This window comes from Ammospiza nelsoni, chromosome Z, assembly GCF_027579445.1.
Source record: "Ammospiza nelsoni isolate bAmmNel1 chromosome Z, bAmmNel1.pri, whole genome shotgun sequence".
NCBI classification, from domain to species: Eukaryota; Metazoa; Chordata; class Aves; order Passeriformes; family Passerellidae; genus Ammospiza; species Ammospiza nelsoni.
This window is the reverse complement of record NC_080669.1, coordinates 70514798-70533298: the sequence shown is the minus strand read 5'-3', so window position 1 is coordinate 70533298 and position 18501 is coordinate 70514798. Positions and strand designations below refer to the sequence as shown.

General features: G+C 38.7%; 1 protein-coding gene across 2 annotated transcripts in view; it reads left to right on the top strand.

Annotated features, from left to right (window-relative positions):
* SKIC3 (SKI3 subunit of superkiller complex) overlaps positions 1-17088 on the top strand; it is a 50757-nt gene extending 33669 nt beyond the window's left edge. For both annotated transcript variants that reach the window (XM_059492446.1, XM_059492447.1), the window contains 10 exons: positions 356-428; positions 1150-1203; positions 1302-1413; positions 2665-2793; positions 3416-3537; positions 5384-5542; positions 7853-8005; positions 9733-9863; positions 10416-10539; positions 11954-17088. In XM_059492446.1, coding sequence (XP_059348429.1) covers positions 356-428; positions 1150-1203; positions 1302-1413; positions 2665-2793; positions 3416-3537; positions 5384-5542; positions 7853-8005; positions 9733-9863; positions 10416-10539; positions 11954-12031 — 1135 coding nt within the window. In that variant the 3' untranslated portion in view covers positions 12032-17088. The remainder of the gene's footprint in view (positions 1-355; positions 429-1149; positions 1204-1301; positions 1414-2664; positions 2794-3415; positions 3538-5383; positions 5543-7852; positions 8006-9732; positions 9864-10415; positions 10540-11953) is intronic.
* Positions 17089-18501: the final 1413 nt, after the last annotated feature.

Sequence of the window (18501 nt, the reverse complement as noted above, 5' to 3'; positions counted from 1 at the left end):
CCTTTCAGGAAGGCACACATTATAGTCTCTCCAAGGGTCTATTTTCATGCAATTGTTTTTTTCCAACTACAACTAAATTTCTTGTTCTTCGTGCTATGAAGACAAGATCTGTAGGCCTAAAGTTGTTTTTCTTCCTATGAATATTTATATGCATGCTGTACATTTTATTTCTTTAGCTAGCAGTATAATTTCAATGTTGTGTTGTTTGTTTTTTCCCCATGCCTATCTTTTAATACACTGCATTGTATTCTCAATAGAAAAAGCTCTATTTGTATTCATAGCAAGTGCCTACTGAGTCCTGGAAGACCAGGTGCATATCTAAACCAGAGAGTTTAATACCCTTTTCTTTCCCTAGTTACCCTGATAATCCTGCCCTTTGGTCTCTTCTATCTCGACTAGTTCCACTGTATGCATCAAAAAAGCCTAAAGTAAGTAAGTGTAATACACATGTGCTGTTTACATTCCAAGTAGTCTGTGTCGTTTCTTACCTGAAAAAACCCCACCCTTCAGTGTGTGGACTTGCCCCAGTTAAAAGGAAAATGTATGGCTTACATTCAAAGCAGTGCACTGCTACATACTGAATTTATATACCATTATTTCGATCTTCCATGAGGTAACCATTCTTGAAGTAAACTTAGAGGAATGATCTGCTAGAATTGTGCTAACAACAAAAGGCTATACTATGTATAACTATGTATAATTTCTTCCATTTAGTTTTATATAGATGTATATATTTAAATAAATATTTATATTAAGATTTACCTATTTTTAATTTGGTTAATGTAGTCATCTTCACTTTTCACATTAGGCAGTGTTTCCTTGCCACTTTTCTGCTTATAAGTAGTTTTCCTTCAAATAAATGCTCCTTGTCCTAATTTATGCTAATTATATAAACAGAAATAGCACCTGAAAAGAAACTCTTTTCAATATGGGGCTGAAATTAGAAACCAATCATATAGATAAACTCTAGTCTAGAATGTGTCTTGCTAATTTTTTAATAAAAAGATCATGCCATAAGCAAGGACATTGACTCATTGTGCAAATTTTGTACTTGTGAATAACAAAGATAAAATTATTTTGGCATTGTATTTTGCATAAAATTAATTAGCCATGTAATTTAATCAATTGTTTGTTTTTTTAATCTTGCAGGGAGGAGCTGTGGCAGGAAGTGTTGCACATACACTTGATGTAAACTGTGGAAAGGTTTGACTGACTATCTTAAAATGTAGATTTTGTAATTCCATAAGCAGTCCTAAAATTAATTCTCTCTGATCACTTACACTCTTGTGTTCTTTTTATAGGAAGTCCTGCTGAATATCGCAGTTAATCAGTTGGTAGCAGGATGTCACATGTTAGAAGATAAGAAAAACAATCCTCTGAAAAATATTCAGAAGGCCATCCATGTCTGTCCAGGTTATTCCTGTTCTCAAACACAGTAGTGATTGTTTGTCTTTTTATCCATCAGAAGCAAAAATCACTGGATTTTAAAGTAAAATCTGCTTTTGTTGGGTTGATTTGTTGTTTAGGGTTATCCATCTGTCTTTTGGGGAAGATGCTTAGAGTGAAAATTGTCACTTTTCTTCCAAATTTAGTGGTATGGGAATTAAGCCAGACAATAAGAAAAATATCACTGAGTTTTAAGGCTTGTTATAAACCATGAGTAATTTCTTAATCACAAGGAAAAGACATAAGTATTATTTAGTATACTAGACAAATTGAAAAACATATGTTCCCTCAGTATGCAGCGCCAGACAGAAGAGAATTATTCATCTCCCTTGAGATTTTTTATTAGAAAAGTTCTGTTAAAATGTGTGGTTTATGAACTACAGATAATTCTGTGGTTGTATTACTAAATAGTCTTCTTCCTATAGCATATGAAGTGCAAGCCTGGTGGGGTTTTTAGCTGCTAATTGGTACTTGATAGTGAAATACTAAAAAATTGCTTTTTCTAGAGTAATTTTGTTCTGATGCACAGGGCTGGCTGGCAAGTTCAAAATGTCAATTACTTTCCTACAGGAAATATGAGTGTATGACTGCTGTTTAAAAGCAGTATACTTTACATTTTACTTTGTTAGATCTTCAAGCTTTGTTTCTTTTTGCCAGCAAAAGTAATTATTTTATGGATGAAAATTTAAATAAATAAAATCTTTAACTGAGCTCTGTCCAATTCAGGACAGAGATTGCTCTTACAGTAGTAGGTGTTCTTCACAGGGCTATTTAAAGGTGAAGCTGACACAGGAATTAGCTGGCAGTGGAAGTAGGCACCTATTGCTATAACTTTCATGCTGGTGGGCAGAACAGACTGAGTCTGCCACTTTGTGTTTTGTTACAACTCTTCAGTGAAAGCCAAGATTAATCTGTGTAGTGAAAAATAAATTGGCGGCTTCAGGTTAGCACACTGAAGCTATCTGTGAAAAATACATTAGCTGGCTTTAAGAACAGCATCTTCCTTTTATAATCTGATGTGTCTTACTAGTTAGAAGCAAGTAGTTATCACCTTCCTTGATTTAAAATCAATTACTTCTCTTATTTTTGGTATCTTATTTACAGTGTATGGTTCCATTGATAGGTATGCTTTTATGCTTTATCTGATAAATCCCATTCTAAGTGAACTACCAGCATGTTTAGAATGGGCATGAGTTCCCTTTTACCATTCTTTTCTAGATAATCCTGTTGCTTGGGCAGTGCTAATGGCAGCCTGTCATGCTGAAAACACTGTTGTCTGTCTAAACAACACTGAACCGAAACGAACAGGCCTAGAGATGACACTTGTGTCTACAGTTTCAGCCAAAAGTAAGCTATATGAGTTTCCTGTTTTAAAAAGTCAAAATAAAATTGAAATTGTCTAAGCTTGCAATGCTGTTCTGAACTTGCAAATAGGCTGAGGAGTACTCAATAGTGGTAATTACACAATAGCTGTAATTGTATTTTACACAAAAAACCCATTAAATTCTGATATATAGATGGGTTTAGATATTTAATGATAGTTTGCTTTCCTCTCCAAAGCTTCAAATGGTTTTGTGAAATAGTATTTCTGAGCTCTGATGCCTACACTCATGAAGGTTGTGGATGTATTACATTGCAGCAGCAGTACTTTACAGGAAAAGGCTAAAGTAATTTTGAGTTCTGTAACTCTTCCAATAGGTGCTCATTCTTGCTCAATGCCCATAGTGTTTTCAAAACTGGAATTAAAAGTCCATGTTTGATTGATCTCAAGCCATTAACTCAAATGGTGTATGCTTATTTCCCCTCTTGCTTTTGATTTTGCCATGTTTCAATGTTCCTACTGATGAAGGGAGCCATGTCACATTAAAACTCATAAAAATTCTCCCTTAGCAGATCTAGAGCCTGTGACCATGGTATTGTACTACAGCATAAATACTAATCTGTTTAAGTGTGTTGTCTGTCTTTACAGCTGGAGAAAGTAATCTTCCACATAATTATGTCCGTACTCTTGAAGACTGGTGTCTGTGTCAAGCTATTACCAGTCTAGGGGAGACTGGTAAACTGTCAGAAGCTGAAGCTCTTTGTAACAAGGTATGATGGGCTCACACTGGCAGATTGTGGTAGAATTGACAGAAGCCATTATTTTTGTGCATTATACAGTAAGGTAATGTTTGAATTAGCAACTGTCTGTTCCATCAGAGATACAAAATATAATAGTTCACAGAATCACTGAGTATTCTGAGTTGAAAGGGACCCACAAAGATCAGATCATCAAGTCCAGCTCTGAAGTGAATGGCCTGTATGGGGATCAAACCTTCAACTCTGGCGGTATTAACAGCATGCTCTGACCAACTGAACTGATGGTTGGCATATCCTCCCCTCCCCAGTATATTGTTTGCAGCACCAGAACTATGTTAATAGTTGAAACAAGTAGTGTATGTGTCATGATAAAGCTGAAGTCTGTTCTTCCTGCCTAGAATTAAGCAAAACATTACTAGAATTCAGGGCAAGAAGTCAGGATAGGAGACATCCATGGGACTTCGATTTCTTCTGGGTTGTATTGGTTGTTTCAGAGCTCCAAGTGGATGCTACAAGTTCAATTATTAAAAAAGAGAGGTCTTGCTGCAACACAGCTATGGAAGGGAGCTGGGCTGTTAGCACCATTCAGTGGGGTGTTCATAAGCAGAAGACTTGGCAAAAGATAAACAAAAAAGCACACATCCATGATTTTCATTAAGGAAAATTACTAATCACGTGCAAATGTGATCCTTGTTTTTGGTATATTTCATTAAAGTGGATGGAAGTTAAAAAGAAAACACCAACAACAAACAACAAAAAACCTAAACCACACAAGCAGATTGATTGAACAGGCTGGTTTTCAGCAGGAAGTACTTTCTTTCCTCTTTGTTTGCTTGGTGAGGGGTTTTCCTTTGCTGGCCAACTTGTCTACTGACCTGCCTTATATTAACAATCATCAGAGATTTTGAGACATACAAGATCTATCCTTCCCTCAGTTTGGCAGGGGTGAAGGTTGTGGTGGATTTTGCTTGTATTATGCTGATTTTTGTTTAATTAAATAGCCTGGGGAGAGGACAGTCAGGGTCTGCAATTAGTGTAGATAAAAGTAGATAAAAGGATAGCATTCCCTAGTACCACAAGCCTTCAGTGGTAGTTTCAGACCCCAAAATCCTCAGAAAGCAGTGTAACTGGGAGTCGAGAGTCAGATACTGCTGTCAGTCAGTTGTGAAGGATTCACAGGCAACATACTTTGTTAAAAAATATGTGAAAAATACAAATATTGTTCGTTAACACAAATCTGGTTTGAGTTATAATTCTTGGAATATTGAGATTTCAGCACAGAAAATAACATGCAGTGAGGTTTGCAAAAATTTCACATTTCACCTGAGCAGAGTAAAGCAACACATAGCTAGTTTTCTGTCTTTTCTGTTTTGTGTTGGTTCAAAGAAATACTCTATGGATGCCTGCTGTTTATGAATAGGAGATGTTTAGTAAAGACCTTCTGTTCCAGTGAAAATAAAGTGTCTTATTTGGGAGAGCTAAAATTTCTTGAAGCATAATCAGGGTCCTTTTTAGCCCCAAGACAGGTTTTTGCCTATGTTAATAAGCCCAGAATTTTTAATAATTGTCCAACCAAGTGACAGCTGTCTTTCAGAAACCAGTAAGAGTAGGAAATATAAAATGTAAATGTAAAATATAAAATTAAGCTTAGACTTCAAATGTATTTTGAGAACAGTAAAAATATTTTATGTTTTTATGGTTCAGTCCTGAAATACTGCTTTGTGCAGTGGAGGAGAAAAATGCTGTGTTTCAAGCACCCTGAGAAGGCTTTCAATGTTGTTTTCTATAAAGAGCAGAATGGAAAATCTAAGTGGTCCTTGATACTGGAGAATGATAATTCTGATTGGTTTGGTTTTAGGGTTTAAAAAGCTGCCCTGAACACCCAGCTCTGTTTTTGCTTTTGAGACAAATTCAGTGTAAGCAGCTGTTGCAGTCTCACAAAGAACTTCCAGACAACATCCTGGAGGAACTTCGCAAGACAGTCATGTCCAGTTCATCCTCAGCTGCAGCCTGGCAAGTAAGTGTCAATCTTTTCCCTGACTGGTGTGCCACTCTCACACCTGCTGTAAGGGAGTGAGCATTCGTTTCACTGCTTGATTCTACTTATCTGCTGACAGTCAGTGACAGAAAAAACAGCTTAAATTCTATTTGTTCCAAAGTTGAAATATCATGTTAACCTCTATAAAAGTTGGAATATTAAGGACTGCTAGTAAGACCAGACATAGAGGCAGGAGAACTAAAAGTTCGAGATAAATGTCTTTAGGTATCTGTGATTTGACATGTCAGCAGAAACCAATGAAATACTTCATAACTTCATAAAAATAAATGGAGGTAAAGGGTTTCCTGTTGTAGTAATACACAATTTCTTATTTAAGGGTCTGAAAAGCTGAATATGTCTCTTTCTCCATAATGTCCTGACTTCAGGTGTCACTGTACTTTTGAGTAATTTGACTGCAGAGAATCACTCCCAGTAACATTGTTCACTAATTCCCTTCCATGGCATGATGAGTAATCATTTTTAGTTGACAGAAAAGTGCTAAATCTCTCTTCATATGCTGCTTCTGTGAGTCAGTCTGAGAAGTCTCACACATACCATAAGATCCTTTTGGTGATACAACACCAAATATGTTCATTTTCTAACAGCTGCTTTTTTGTTTACAGTTACTATCTGTCTTTACCAATGTAAGTAGCACATTGTTTAAAAAAATTACATGAATTTTTAGAGTCCTTTATGTAGCTGAATGATTTATGAGGCTCCTCTGCGTGTTGATAAAATAAAACCCTGCTTGTGGTAAGATTCATTGGAGTTGTTTTCACTCTTAGAAGATCAGTGCAAGGCTGCTTTACAGATCATGATCTTGCTTCTTGGAAGGCTGCAGATACTCTTCTCTACAGAAACACCAGGAGCATTATTTCTGGGGAAAATGCTTTTTTGATGCATTTTTCTGTGATTTGTGAGACTTCATCTTTCAGAATATAGAACTCATTCAGGTTGAATTTGCAAAATAGGGAACATGCAAGATCCTATCGTATCCTCTTTTTTAATAACATTTTTTAAGTTAATTTAGAGTTTGTGTACATCCTTTAAGTGTCCCTTGCATAGCCAAGTCATCTTCCTTACAACAGGGAGAATAAGTGAAATGAGTGCATGTAATGTGGGGAGTGGGAGGGGATGATTTGTTTTAGTCTTTTTAATCCAGGCCACAGGTAAGATACCTGTGAGGAAGATCTTTTTAGTCTTCAAGGAAATATATCTCAGGGCTTAGATAGCATTCTGAAAAACTTGGCTGCTACATTTGCTTCTAGTGGATTAATGTATGTTTTTATGTTTTCTGTCTCTGGACTTCCTGTGAGTTTGATTTATCCATTGTGATGCCTTACAGTTTTACTACATTAGAGGGGCCATTAACTTTTCTTTCTGATTAAGTTTTTGGCTTTTGTCTAAATTGTTATGTGGGATTTAAGGGTGCCACTGAACTTCTGCTCTGATGGCTGTTCTACTTTTTGTGCTGTGACTTGTCAGGAAAATAGAGAAAAGTAGATCTGGCAAAACTGCCTTTGTGCTTTTGCAGGGGTTCTCTTCTTAACTTCTAGCGTGCTAGACATCTTCAGCTGCAAAGAGCTGAGGCTGAGGGAAGCTTTTTTCCCTTCACATGGATGAATGTTTTACTCTAAAAAGCAGGCCTGCAGCCTGATGTCTAGAATGCAATGTCTCACTAGTGCTAATTAGTACTTTCCAGTGTGTTGCTCTTTGTAATTGGGAGTAACTTCTATGACCAGAAAGCATTAATAATTTTTGCCTCCTCTGACACCCTGCAGTCCTTAGCTAGGAAAAGTCTAGAGGCCTTTGCTCAAAAGCAAAGGAATTACTTTGTTTACTTTGTGATCCAGCAAACAGTATTTCTAAATATAGCTTGCACATCTTCATGCATATCATGTACATGACAAGGATTTGCAAATATGGCTGCATCTGCTTCAAAAAATGTGTGATGACTACAGAATTAAAGACAGAGAAGCTAGAATCCTTTTCCTTCTCTTCATGAGGAAGTCCAGGACATCTTGTGCTGGCAGAGCTGGCAGCAGCTGAGACAACCTATCAAAAAAAGTCTGTGAGTAGGCTAGGGAACTCTCAAAATAATTTACTGTGGTGAGGTGTACTGCCAGCTCTGCAGCAGACTAATTTTTCTGCAGGGCAATGCACAGTGTGTTGTTGGAATGAGGACTGGGTGCGTGGTGTCAGCTAATATTATGCTCTCATAAATTGGACTACTAATGGATGTGTGTTTTGGTGGCTCCATAACTGATTTTGTTGGATGTTTATTTTCAGTGGCTGGCGAAAATATATCAGTCTCAGAGAATGATGACTGGAGCAGAGATGTGTTACAGAAGGAGTCTGCAGTTGGCATCACAGCAGGGCAGCTGGAACGGGAAGTTATCCAGTCTGCTCAGGCTAGCTATGCTCGCACTGGAAATCTGCATGGTAGGATAACCAGCATAACATTACTGCATGATTTCACAGAAGATGGTGGAATAGAAGGCTTCTGTAGTCATTAAATTATACCCCTGTTACGTTTTATGAATGACAGCTAGGGAATAAAATGAGACTTCAAGGGGCAGTGGAGTATTCGTAGAACATGTCTTTGTAAGACAGGTTGCAACATAATAATCACCTAGAGCCACTTTGTGCCTAAGAGGCTCACTTGCTCAGTGAGGCTTGTCCATAACAGTTTTAGTTTGATCACCAAATTGGCATACCTCTCAAATGTCTGTCTTGTTCAGACAACTGCCTCAACAGATGCTTTTTGTTCATTGGTGCCTGGAGGAGTCAGTCAGTCATGTTTCAAATATTTTTATGCTGTATGGTGATTTCCAGATATGATGCCTTGCACTGAAGCCTAAGAACAATCTAAGAGAATTATATCTTGTGGAATAAAGAAAATTACTCTATTCCTTGCACTGGGGGGGCAAAGTAAACATATCTCAGGATCTTGGCAAGTGTTTATTATCTTCAAGCAGTGTCACTCTAGAAACTTGAAGTGCACTACCAGAATTTAAATTCTGCTGTAAAATGTAGATACTGCTGTGATCTTGGCAAATGCTTTTTCACAAATTGTTGAATGACCCAGTGGTAATCAAAATCAGGCAAAGCAATCCCCATATATCCTGAGATCTTGTGTAAGAAAAGACAGTCAGATTTACTGAGGATAAAGCTGCAAAACTCTTCTCCATTTTGGAGAAGAGAGTTGTCCTCCAAAGTCAGAATTTGTCAAGTGACAATATTTTTCCTGCTGTAATTCTGTCAGTTTTTGGTCTGCTTTGTTTCTTTTTGCTCCTAAATGCTTACAGAGGTCTCAAGTTACTGCCTAAATTGATTAATACTATTTCTTCAAGGGCTGGCCTGAATTGCCTAAGAATAAACAAGACTTTGTTTAAAGATGAGATTAGTATGAATTTGATTATCTCATCTCAACTTTTTAAGCGAGCAGAGAAGCTGTAGGTGGATATTTTTTTGGCATTTCTGCACTGGTTTAATGAAATGTATAAAAGCCTGGTGAAAAACTTGCTTAGGTCCAAGAAAGGTCTGTATTTGAAAATTGCTTGTCTCCCAGTTATCTTCCAAGAAAAGATTTGGTTACCCTTTCAAGTACACTGATTTGAATGCTATCCAGACACAATGGGGATAATAAGGTTTTTCTAAAGCCAGTTTTTCTTCCTTTGCGTTGCTTATATTCTTAAGATATATGCCTTTGCTCAATAGTTGCTCTGTTAGGTGATTACAGTCTAGAAGTTGGTTTTGACTTCTGATAAAAATTATGTCACTTCTGGGGATAAATTTTACATTCTTGAATAGTTTTATATGTGGTATGAAGATTTGCAAGGGTTTCTGAAGCACTAGTAAAATCTGTATGAAAAAACAAAAGACTATGCGCACAAATTAGCACGGGGGAATACTGGCAAGGCTGATCCTAAATAAGTTAATATGACTTTTCTAGGCACTTCTAACCACTGTTAGTCTGGAGGATTTTTTATACAAGTGTCTTTCTAACCTGCCAAAGCTTCTCAGAACAGCTTGAATAAAACCTGCTTTATAGAGAGATGCAAATATACTACCATAAAGTACTTTTTCCACTGATTTTTCTTCTTTTTATTTTTTAAAATTTCTTTTTTATTACTCTGTCTTTATTTTTTTCTTAACTTTTATAATAGGCTAATGTCTCAAATGAACACTGGCCATCCTTGGTTCAGGAGGCAACGACTGAAGCTTTGAAACTTTCACCTTCCCCTTTGGCAGTTCTGCTTCAAGCCCTGCTACAATATAATCGCAAAATGGGAGCAAGGTATGCATGATCTGTTAAGTTGTCAGTGGAATACCATGTCTAAAAATACAAGTAGTCATTATCTGCAGATCTAAGTTCAGGAACTTAAACAAACTTGAAAGTGGAAATTAATTCTTGAAATAGTGTGGCAAATAAAGGGAGACGGGAGAAAGGGTTATGATGTGGGGAGCAACCAAATCTTCCATTATTTGTGAAAAAAAAGCTGATGGAGCACCACTGAATGAATATGACATTCCTACATGTAGTTGCCAGTTTTTACCAGACTTCTAATGGCGCTGTGAATTTGAAAATCTCTTTGTTAGGTGTTTTTGTTGTTGTTGTTGGAAGGTAGTATCAGCCAAACGGAATTTTACACTTTGTGTCTAAAATAGTCACTTTGTCTCTATTCCAATTACCTTCTCTTCTGCATTTTCATATCTTGTCTCTGTTTGCAGGAACTGCAATAAGGCCTTTCCCGTATATTGCTTCTGGCCATTGTTGCTTGCTCTGTTGTGTTACATGGGGCCTGTTCAGTAGAATTTGATTTGGATTATGTTTTGATTATGTTTCCAGGGAAACTCGGCGAATGTTGGAGAGAATTGTTTACCAACCAGCCAATCCAGAAACCATAGTGTCAGTGGCACGCTGGTACCTCCTGCAACATCTGTATGCCAAAGATGATTGTGAATTAATAGATGTAAGACTGTCCACCTTATACAGAACCTCTGTCTATTTACGTTTGGTATTATACTTGCAACTGGGAAGTGGGGTAGAAGGAGGCTAGGAAGATGTTGCTCTAGAGGTGCAAATGTACTACAGGTTTTGAAATCAACACCAGTTTGTTTGAATATCTTCCATTCCTCCATGCAGTAATGAAAAATAAATAGTAAAGTCTCCAGTCCAAACTTGGAACAGTTTTAATGGTAATTCTTCAGTAGACATGAGAACCATTTAATTAAAATATTAGCAATAATAATGTTAATTCCCTCTAGCCTGGCTGGAACATGTCATGTCCCTGGCCCAAAAGATCTGAGCAGTAGAATCTCTGTACTCTCTCTTAAAGGCTTGTGTGTAATGGTAGATTATTTTCAGTACATAGTAGATGCTGCATTAGTTTTTGTTGGCAGTACTTCACTAATGTATTTGATCAAACTCACAAATCCATGCAGCTCTTTGATGTAGTGCAAGTGGGGTGTCATTCATTTTGGCTTATAATGAGAACTGCTTTTCTCCTCAAAATCTGAATGCACTCTGAATGACTCAATGAAGACTGGTGATGAAGTCTTTTGCCCATATTATCAGCTGTTCCCTGGTGAAATGTTGAATCCAATACGAAGTAGATCTGGAGGTACATATAAAAATGTGTAGACAAAAATCCATACACAGACATGCATAGACACAGATTAAAAAAGCTAGATTTAATGAGTTCAGAAGATCCTGGTGTGATCTCCTTGCACTTGCTTCTGCAGAGTCCCTGCTGATGAGATGATAGTCCCTGCTGATGAGATTATAATAATGGCTGGAGATTTGCTTGGTTCTGCTTAATGGTTTTCCTTTTCAGTATGTATAATGTCATTGGGTTACAAGAGATGTGCCAGAAGCTTATGAACATTAGGTTACTGTGGGACCTCCTTTTAAGGTCCCTAACAGAAAAGATCCAAATATGATGTGTGGAAAATAAATCAGGGAAGTGTGAATTTAACTGGGGGAGGGAAAAGGATGTGGCAGTTTTTTTAAAGCAGCTGCAGAGAACACTTGAGTTTGGCAAATGGAGATTATATAAAGGTAAGATTTATACAAAGCAGGGGACTAGTGTGTGTCAGCAGGAAAATAGGTCTGCTTGTTTAATTGCCAGCAGGTAACTACTTGTCAAAGTAATTAGTGATGCTTTTACAGAGCACTGGAAGTGATTACAGCCACTGTAGCGCAGAGTTTGGATCTTTTAAGCAAGTTGATGTATAATGTTGAGTACTTCCTATCTGGGGATTATGGGTTAGATGATCTTTTAGCAAAACTGTTTAACAGGAATTTAAAAAGTACATTTCAGATTGCCATTAAGACAATAACAGAAAATCTTAAATTCTCAAGTTGTTCTTTATTTTTCTCTGCAGGTGCTTATAGAAAATGCCAAAGCTAATGGAGATGTTAGAGCTCTGGAACTAAATGAGAAATTATCATCAAGTGCCTAGAATGGACTATCTGAAGCAAAACACTCTTATATTCATCTAGTTGAATTAGTTCACCTTCCACAAGTGTATAGAGTTTGGGCTGTTTTGTTTATTGTGTCTGATTTATTTTTTTCTGTTTCATCAACTGCAGCCTTGTCTTTAGTTTTGCTTTTTCTTGAACAAAAGTAGGTTATTTTCATGTTGAGTTACACATATAAAATCACATTTATTTGGAAAAGAAAATCCTGAAATTTGCTTTTGTTTGCTTCCCCCACTTAAACTTTGTTGCTATTCACAATAGAGTATTTCCCCCCTAACTTATGTAGCAAACAGAATTCCCCTTTATCTACTCATGTGTCTCTGTCAGGTCTGAGGGTTCTTGGGCTCTGATAACTCCTGGACAGCAGCTGCAGCAGCTGGGGCCCCCCTTCTGGGAGTGCTGGGTCACCAGAACTGATGCCTTGTGTAGGCTGACCTAGAACAGAGACTAGATGGAGTTAAAGAATAAAATAGGTATTTATTGGAAGGCCTCAATGGATACACCTTGGGCAGTACAAGAGCCCAGCCAGGGCTACACCCCAGATGAACCCAAAAATGGTCACAAAATGGATGACTGATCACGAGGTCTCTCACTTTTATAAGTTCTGGTCCATTACCATATTGGAGTTAATTGTCCATTTACAGCTTTAGATCATGAACCCCATCCTTCTTGTTTTTCTCTCTTCAGGCCACATTTATGCTCTTGGCCCTGAGATTTGTGTTGTTGTCCTTGGTCCCAGGCTAGGAAAGGAATTGTTTTGTCTACCTACTCTGTGAGGACTAGGTAGACAAGAGCTTACCATCCTTTAATATGAAGCTCAGAACTAGACACGAAAGCAGCAGAGAATCCGAAAAATATAAAAGCTAAAATCTGAGGCATCATTTGGATGCACACAGAAGTACAATTATTAACACCACTGCCAGGTTTTCTTGGCACAGAGTCTTAAGAGCTGGGTAGCAGACAGCTTCTGTCATCTTTTGGTAATTCAGCAGCTGATTACTTAATTATGATAGCCGTTCTTCAGATATGTTATTTTACTTTTATGTACATGAAAATATAAAATAAATAAAGCAATGACTCTGACCTGTGAAAGCTACCATGAGGATGTTCACTCTGTTGACAGGAGTCATGATAGTGGTCAGTTTTTTTGTTAAAATCTTCTTAAAATTTCTGTCCAGCAGAGTTTTACAATGGCTTATACAATCCTGTGTTATAGGCAGGAAAGGGCACTTCAAGAGTGTGCAGTGGGACAGCATTGAACATGCACTTGCTTTTGGAACCACTTGTTCTGGGCTTACAGAAAAGAGGATGCTGAGCTAGAGTGCAAGTCACACACGCTAATCTCTGGAGAGTGTGCCACTCTCATTTTAACAGGAAAACTCAGCTCAGTGGACTGGGGCTTCTAGTCTGTGGAGGGAAGATGGAACCTCTAAATAGCAAGAATCTCCTTATCTTCCACAATTTCATTCTCTCACTTTTCCTTAAAATTATTTTCTTTAAATTTACATTGATTATACTTCCCTTCACAGAGCTGCAGTCAAATAGCCTTGAACTATCAGTAACTGCAAATCTTAAATGGAAATGCTGCAAAAGCCAGACATGACTCTCAAGAGTGGCTGTAACTTTTTTTAGCTTGCTGCTGTTAAAAACCTGGAGAAATTCTTGCAGCCTATGGTTTGTATCCTTGGCATATAGTCTTGGTATGTGTGCCACCCACTCTAGTGGTGGAAAAGCTGTCATCACCAGCCTCTTGGCAGCACAGTAGGCAACTGCCTGCCCCTCTTAATCCTTCTGTGCAAGCGTTAGCCTAGACTTTGCTGGTACTGAGCCCTGGATGCCTTCTAGCATCTAGGAGAGCCAACAGGTGACCACAGCCCAGAGAGATGCCAGCTGAGTAATTGTCAACTGTGAACATTCTGCATTAGGAAAAAAAATGTTGTAGTATGGTGCTTTTCTGCTCAAAACACCATGAAATTGCTTTTACTGTCAACAGTGATGAGCTCCTTGAATAAGATAATAATACAGCCTGAAGTTGTATTACATGCAATGTAGGAAAACTCCACAAATCTCTGTGAGTTGTGAAGTACTCAGTTAAAAGTGCTCAGGGAAGATGAGTTTAAATTTAAGCTTTTGTAAAATTCAACAACATGAGGTAAAAGTCTTGCTCTCCTGATTTTTAAGCAATGTATGGCCTCTACAAAATTGCACATTGTAGCAAGTCTGCTGTAACACTGGCAAAGCTTGTAAATTCCTGCAACTTGAGGCAACCGTGTCTTTTATGTAATGTACAGCACAGCAAAATACAAAGCCATGTATGCATCATTGATTTGGGTAATTGAGAATTGCTTATGGATTTCACTGCCTAGAAGTCAGTGTTCTTTGGCTCTTGCTGTAAAGTGGGGAAAAAATAAACATTGCCAACTGTAAGTTACTATGTTGGTTTATGCTGAAGGCAGAATGGAATGAGATCTAATGAATTGAAGGTAGATCATTTCATGGCTGCAGATACTAGAGGTTGCTTTTTTAACCCCATGCTGGTTCTCACTAGAGAGAGCACCTCTAAGACTTGACAGGGCTTGCTCTTGGTGGTCACTCTTCTGGGAGGTCACTTGGATAGTGGTTTTTTCATGTCTTTCTGATTTTTTTTTTTAAGTTTCATTTTGTGTTCTGTATTTGAGCAGCTCCATAGATTAATGAACAGGACTTCATTTACTGAAGTCCTGTAAAAGAATAGGAACAATGCATTAAATAGTGGTTGCTTTCAACACATTAAAAGTTGATTCTTTGTCTCTGCAAAGATTTCTGACCCATGTTTAATACAAATCACGTTAAATCCAATCTATCCCATTATTTAATTGTATCTTGTGAAAACACAATAGCACCTTGGGTTGCAAACTTCTTGTTACTGGGAGCTGTCTTCCAATACATTGGACAATACTAAGCATAATTATGGCTGTGATTGACCTCAGGCATGTGACACGGCAGAAAAAAGACACTGTCTGTCTTTTAAAAAGGGGGGAATTGTTTGCTTTTAGTGCTATTTTTTTCATCAAGCATTGGGAGTTTCTTGTTGGTTTGTTTTTTTTCAAGACCACAATCAAAAACTCTGGGTTTTCCATCAGATGCTGATACTGTGGCTCTGCAGTTTGCCTACCAGATAGCAGAGTTGGTGCTGTGGATTTCCCGAAGTTGTAGGAAGTATAAATAGACTTACTCCTCATCTTGGATGAACACTGTTCTGTTGTGCACTTCTAGGAGAATGGGAGCTCAGCTTCCCCAGCTGTTTGTGCTAAGTGTATAAAAAGGGAGAGACAGGAGTGTGCAGACACAGTTTTTCCAAAACAGTTACAGAGCACCTGATAACACATTTTTTGCACCACTGTACAGTCAACTACTGTCAATAAAGTCTGAAGAATTGTAAGCTGCTGTTACCTCACTGATTGCAGTAACTTTCAAATTACAGTGCAGTAGCTCTTTGTGTTTGTTCTGCATCTGACATAGGTGTTAACTGCTTAGGAAGTAAGAACTGAACTTCTATTTTTTTCTTGAAGTGCATATTGTAACGTGGCTGCCAATGACATGTTTTTCTTTTTGGAGCAGTTCTTTAATATGGATTCGTTTTGTCACTGCTGCAGTCAAAACGAACTGCTTCATAGTGCTTGGAATTTACAGATTCCAGACACATCTCTGATTTCCAGAACACCAATCTGTGCTGAAGCACCAACAGCTGCTGAGACAGTCAAGAGGCTGCCTCTGTCCCCTTCAAGCTGCTCTCACCTCTTCAGCAGCCTCCTTCTCCCCTGTTGCAGGGTCAGCCCTGCCAGAAGACTGTCAAGGGGAAGCAGTCCTTGGACTTGAGTTTGAACACAAGCATGGCCAAAGTTTGATAAACAGAGTTCTTCTGTCCTCATTTTCCACAGGTTTATTTTCAACTTCCTTGAAGTAAAGAACTCTCTCAGTACCAAGATCTTTTATTCTGAAATTTCTTAGCCGTGACTTTCTTTGAGAGCTATCTTGTGCTCACTCAGAAGGTCTTGTAGACAGCTAAGCCTTGTCCTGTCAAGCTGCACAAAGACCTTAAATAACAGAGAGCTTAGTTTACTACAGCCCTGGGGCAAGGCTTACTGGTGTGTTGCAGATGATGAAGGAATTGGAGGGGGAGTAAAGAGCTGGAGTACTTGATCACAAACATCCTGAAAGATGAGAAACCAGATGCTCAGGTTTTAGGTTGAGACCATGTAAAATATGAAATACTCATGCAGTGATTTTCAGACTTCTGTTCCTTTGGAGAGAGGGCTGAGTGATTTTATATATATAACCTGCTACATCCACTGTGTTTCCACCATCAGCTGCAAATGGGAGAGTATTACAATGGAAAAGGTCTGAGTCACACAGAACAGATTACAGTGAGTGAAATCTTCCTGGAGCAGACCAGGTACTCAGTGACTCGGGAGAAAGTCTTTGTAATTGCTGTGAACAGTCAGAATCATCTGGTGAAGCTCCTTATGCTTTGTGAGATACATCACTGTGACTGTCCCCATAAGAAGCAGCCACCATGTACCAGCAATACCATCTGATGGCTTCCCTCTTCATTTACACAATGCATGCTCTATGTTGAGTAGCTGCAACTCATCCAGTTGCCTCTTTGTCCAGCTACTGTTGGTGAAGAATGGGGAATAAAGTATTGAAATAACATAAAACTATTGAATATGATCACAGCAGCAAGATCTATATGAGAGAGAATCACTGCTGCCTCCATATGAAGATTAGGGATCTTTCTAAAAAGAAATGGGTGCTCTAAAAAAGCTGGAAAACAGATTATGACATTACCTTTAAATGAAAGACCATTACCTTGAAACTCTTGTGCAAAAGTCATGCTGGCTGTTTGCAAAGACAGGTGGACTAAACTGAGAGATGGCTGTGTGAGGGGTTTTCGAGAGAGACAGAGTCACTTCAATATCTTTTTGTCCTTGTTGGAAAGTGGTTTCTGCAGCAGCAGGTTACTGTAAAAATATATTTTAAAATAAATTGAATGAAATCCCATTCTCATATGATCTCTTCATTTTGCACTTCCTCAAGCTCTTTCCAGATCTGTCTTTTAAGTTTGGCAGTTCTTGCATGCAGTTTTTTAAATCACTTTTCATCTGATACAACTTTTCATACTTCTGTGGTTTATCAATTTTTTCTGGTTTTAGTGATGGAAATACCAGCTTTTCTTCTGCTCTTTTTTCTGCTCTTCCTTTTAAATACATAATACAGGTTCATGAACACGTTAACCTGTCTTCTGCTCTCCATATGTTCAGTTGGTCTAGCTTTCTAATCCTATGTGGGACGGCACTCCATAAATTGCAAGGGTAGGTCTGGTACCCCAGAGAAAGTGTCAATTGTCTTTTCCATAATGAACCAAGTAAACCAGGAAATTTCTTTTCCTGCCTGGGCCAGGACAAATGTGTTTTAAAATATCTATTTATTTATTTTTATTCAATCATTTAAATCCAGTGATTTCATCTCAGACTGTGCAGTGTGAGACTCTGAACATAAATAATCCTTTTCAAGTTGCTTTCATGAGCCCATCTCAAGCTTTCCAACCAAAGAAGTACAATGCAGTGGTGCAAACCCAGCCCAGCTGCTGGCACAAATAATGAGGCTGAGCCCTGAAAGAGCTGTCTGTCTGGGGGATGGCAAGCTGTGCCCTCCCACTTCCGAGCCAGTACAGCTCTTGGGGGCAATTCCCCTTGCTGGTGTGCTCAAACCTGAGCTGCCCGCCCCTTGGTCTTCAAGTTGCACCACATCCTCTGGTCAACTCCAAGTCTTGTCAATAGGGTCAAACTCCTCAGACCTTCTTTAGCCCTTGCAACACAGGGGAGTCCTGTGGCTCTGCCTCCCAGGGAAGGTGTTTGCCAGCCTGGCAGAATTGTTGTGTTGGAACAGGGCTCTGAGTTTACGAACACTGCTGCGGGGCACAGGTGGCTGATGGAGTGAATCATTTCCGTGAGTAACGGAGCTTCTGCCCTGCGCTCCCAGGATGGCTCCATCACCCACAGACAGCCTGCCAGATCCATCATCCCTCGGGATGGCATTCCCTCTCAGACTGATGTGCAAAGCAGCGTTGCTGAGGACAGCTGCCAGAGCAGGATCTGCTGAGCAGAGCTGCCCTCCTGATGCTGGCTGAAGCTCATCACCTGCATTTCTCTAGCACCCCTGCTGAGGTGTCCTTCAGCTCCCAGGGCCTGAGCTGTGCTTCCACTGAAATGACATGCAAAGGAGCACCATACATGCCTCTGTGTGCTTGTATGTGTACACACAATAATGCATTCCTTATTCAACTTATTTAAGAGGGGCTTTGAAATATTTAATTCCTGGTAATGCTGTATTTTTTTTGTCACAGCATTCTGTCTTAGGGGAGGGTAACCACATTTATTGTGTGCTTTCTGCAAAATAATCACTAAAT